Consider the following 3,796-nt stretch of genomic DNA (forward strand, 5'->3'; position numbering starts at 1 on the left):
ATCTTTTTTTCAAATTAATTAATACAATATAAATATCATTTAAAAGGAATATCTTAATAAAATAATTATTTTTTCTTAATGAATATGTTATGTTAAAATGTGATAAATAAAAATCTAAATAGAATAAATTCAAAACAAACATATTTAGAAAAAAAATAAAAAATCAAAAATCAATAAATATTCGCCGAATCAAAAAATCCACTGTCCTAACTATCATACCACTCTTTACTTTCACCAAAATCTTCCAAAATTAGTGTTGTAATTCAACTATAATACTTCTTCACCAAGTAACCTACTTCCTCTTCCTATTTATAGGGTTTTATTTTTTTCCCCCTCACAAAGGAAAATTCACAGTGAAAATACACTATGGTGGAACTAGAAAGAGAAGATGTTCAAGCTGCATTACTACTTTCTTGGTTGAAATACACACCAGTTACTCAAGAAGATGTAGAAAAAATGAAGGAGATTGATGTTCTTGTTAATAATTCTAAGAGAAAAAAGCTTGCAAGAATCAATAATGCAGATGCTCAGTTATCGAAAAAGGCGAAGAATTTGTCAAGAAAATCATCTGGTTCTGCTGGAAAAGACTCAGAAGTTGTCAAGAAAACTGAAATTCTGGAAGCCCCAGAGGCTCAGTTATCGAAAAAGGCGAAGAATCTGTCGAGAAAATCATGTGAAGTTGTGGGGGAATTGGATAGGAAGGTTGTAAGAATCAAGAAAACTGAAAATCAAGAAACCCCAGAAGCTGCATTGTCAAAAAAAGCGATGAATTTGTCTTCTGGATTGATGAATTTGCCAAGAGAATCATCTGAAGTTGCCAAGAAAATCAAGAAAACTGAAAATCTTGAAGCCCCAGATGCTCGGTTATCGAAAAAAGCGAAGAATTTGTCTTCTGGATTGATGAATTTGGCAAGAAATTCATCTGGTTCTGCTGGAAAAGACTCAGAGAGTGATGAGAAATCGAAGAAAAATCCGGTAAGAATCAAGAAAACTGAAAATCAAGGAACCCCAGAAGCTGCATTATCGAAAAAAGCTATGAATTCATATGGAAATTCCAATCAGATTCTGAAAAGGGCTCGTGTTTCGCCTTTGAATTCGCCGGAAAAATTTGAGTCTCTGCCAGCATTGCCACCAATTAAGTGTTTAAGAACCCTCATTGGAGAATGCAGCAAGCCATTCATGAAGAATTTGACGAAATCGGATGTTGATGAGCATCAAGGGAGGTTGTTATTGAACAATGAGGATGTAAAGAAGAACCTTTCGCCAATCTTGAAGAAGAAGTTTGAGTATCTTGTTGATGGTATAGAGGTGAAAACTTATGATCCAATGGGTAAATATTACAAGATGAGGTTCAAGACTTGGGGGAATTACAAAAGTTATGTGCTTTTAGGTAGTTGGAGACACTTTATTCAACAACATGAGTTGGAGGAAAATGATTGTGTTACTATTTGGATGTTTAAACATAGTGTGAATGGTGAGTTTTGTTTTGCTTTAACTTGGAAAAAAGATGAAGACGACGATGATGAAGAAGAAGAAGAAGAAGCAGCTCGGGTGGTTGGTACGGATCCCGATGCATTCAGGAGTGAAGATGAAGAGGCTCAGGTGGTTGGTTCAGATGGTTGGCACGGTTCCCGAGGCATTCAGGAGTGAAGGATGAAGAGGAGGAGAGGCTTTAAAACTTCTTGTTTTTAAGCTTCTTGAGGTAAATAGAGTAGTATATAGTATTGGTTTGATTAGTTGTTGAGTTATTAGATTTTTGATTAGTCTTTTATTAATTGATGATAATGTGGGAGGGAAAGTTCATATCTGTGTTTGTTCTTTACCAACTCCCAATATAAAAATGGAACTATGGAAGTAAATAGATGTATGCATAGATTGCAGTATTTATCTTGTTGTCTCGGATGCCTCTACTTTCTTACTATTGTGCTATTTCCTATGTCTTCATGAATGTTGTGTTTTTGCTTTGAACCAAGGATCTTTTGGATATATAGTCTCTCATACGTGCCGAGGCAGAGCCAAGGTTTGTGTATACTCATGATCTCTCATACCACGCTTGTGCGGCTATATTTAGTATGTCGTTGTTGTATTTATGTAAGTTTTAGTTTTATATTTTGGATAGTACAATAGATTATGTCACTGTTTGGATGTTTCGCACGAGGGATTTGGGGAGGGTGACGTTTCATGGATGGGGTTTGGGGAGGGTGATGTGTCATGGGTGGAATTCATGGAGGGTGATATGTCATGGGTGGGGTCCGTGGAGGGTGATGTGCCACAAGTGGGGTCTGTGAGGGTGACGTGTCAAGGGTGGGGTCCATGGAGGATGATGTGTCACAAGTGGTGTCCATGGAGGGTAATCTGTCAAGGGTGGGGTCCATGGAGGGTGATGTGCCATAAGTGGGGTATGGAGTGGATGACGTGTTACAAGTGGAATTTGTGGAAGGTGACATGTCACAAGTGGGGTTTAGGAAGAGTGACGTGTAAGCAGCTTTACCCCTGCCTTATAAAGGTAATGAGATTGATTCCGATATGTTTTGCTTTAGAGGGCAGTTTGGTCCACTAACCTTCCGTTACGAAAGGTTGTTTACACAACTCGAATCGATGACCTTTAGGACACATAGTTGTGTTACTGTTTGGATGTTTCATCATAGTCAAACTGCTGAGCTTTGTTTTGGTTTAACGTGGATTGATTAGTGATTGATTAGAGTCCTTTAATTTTTTAGCTAATGGTTACGTTACTGTTTGGATGCTTCAACAACAGTAACAACAACAATCGAGTGTCTATCGGAAAGCACCTCTTTACCTGCACAAGGTAATGGTAAGTTGTGTATACACATAACAGTCCCCAAATCTTACTTATGGGATAGCGCAGACTATTATGTTGTTATTGTTGTTGGGGTCGGGGAAGGGTGACGTGTAAGCAACTCTTTCTCTTTGATAGAGAGAGGGGTTGTTTTTGATAGATCCTCAACTCAAGAAACAATTTTCGGATGTTTCGCCATAATCAAACTGATGGACTTTGCTTTTTCTCCATCACTTACTGTTTGAGGGGAATCTCGTGGTAAAAAAGTTTTCGTGTAATTGGTCACGGATTAGATGTCCACTGCACGTATTAGGATCGGACAATATCAGATCCACACATTTCACGTCTCATTTCTGAAGGTAGCGCTCCCAACATTAAAGCTTCATTGACAATAAGTGCAACTATGTAACCTTGTTTAATGGAAGTATGAGTGAGCCAAAAGTGTTATGGAAGATAAATTGAACAATTTCAAATAACTTAACCATTTTTTTTCCAAGGCAACTATAAAACTATAATCGCCTTTACGTGTCGCTGCATAAAACTTTAAAATACAAATATATTTACATGCAAAATTCGAACGAAAATTAAGCTTGAATGGTGTATACGCAATCTTACAACAGCTATGACAACATACCCAATGTACTCCGCAAGTGAAGTCTGGAAAGCGATGGTGTATACGCAAATGTACTTCTACCTAGTGCATACCCAATGTACTCCGCAAGTGAAGTCTATAAAACTATAATCGCCTTTACGTGTCGCTGCATAAAACTTTAAAATACAAATATATTTACATGCAAAATTCGAACGAAAATTAAGCTTGAATGGTGTATACGCAATCTTACAACAGCTATGACAACATACCCAATGTACTCCGCAAGTGAAGTCTGGAAAGCGATGGTGTATATGCAAATGTACTTCTACCTAGTGCATACCCAATGTACTCCGCAAATGAAGTCTGGAAAGCGATGGTGTATACGCAAATGTACTTCTACCTAG

At 37.6% G+C, this 3,796-nt stretch overlaps 1 protein-coding gene across 1 annotated transcript; it reads left to right on the plus strand.

The window, feature by feature from the left end:
• Positions 1-203: 203 nt before the first annotated feature.
• Positions 204-1,906, plus strand: LOC107841858. The gene has a single exon (XM_016685701.2). The coding sequence runs from the start codon at positions 367-369 to the stop codon at positions 1,648-1,650; it is 1,284 nt and encodes a 427-aa protein (XP_016541187.2). The 5' UTR covers positions 204-366; the 3' UTR covers positions 1,651-1,906.
• The last annotated feature ends 1,890 nt before the right edge of the window (positions 1,907-3,796 follow it).

Source organism: Capsicum annuum, chromosome 9 (genome assembly GCF_002878395.1).
Source record: "Capsicum annuum cultivar UCD-10X-F1 chromosome 9, UCD10Xv1.1, whole genome shotgun sequence".
Taxonomy (NCBI): domain Eukaryota; kingdom Viridiplantae; phylum Streptophyta; class Magnoliopsida; order Solanales; family Solanaceae; genus Capsicum; species Capsicum annuum.

Excerpts from the sequence above, each read along its gene's own strand:
- LOC107841858 (XM_016685701.2), top strand. The coding sequence starts at position 367 with ATGGTGGAACTAGAAAGAGAAGATGTTCAAGCTGCATTACTACTTTCT.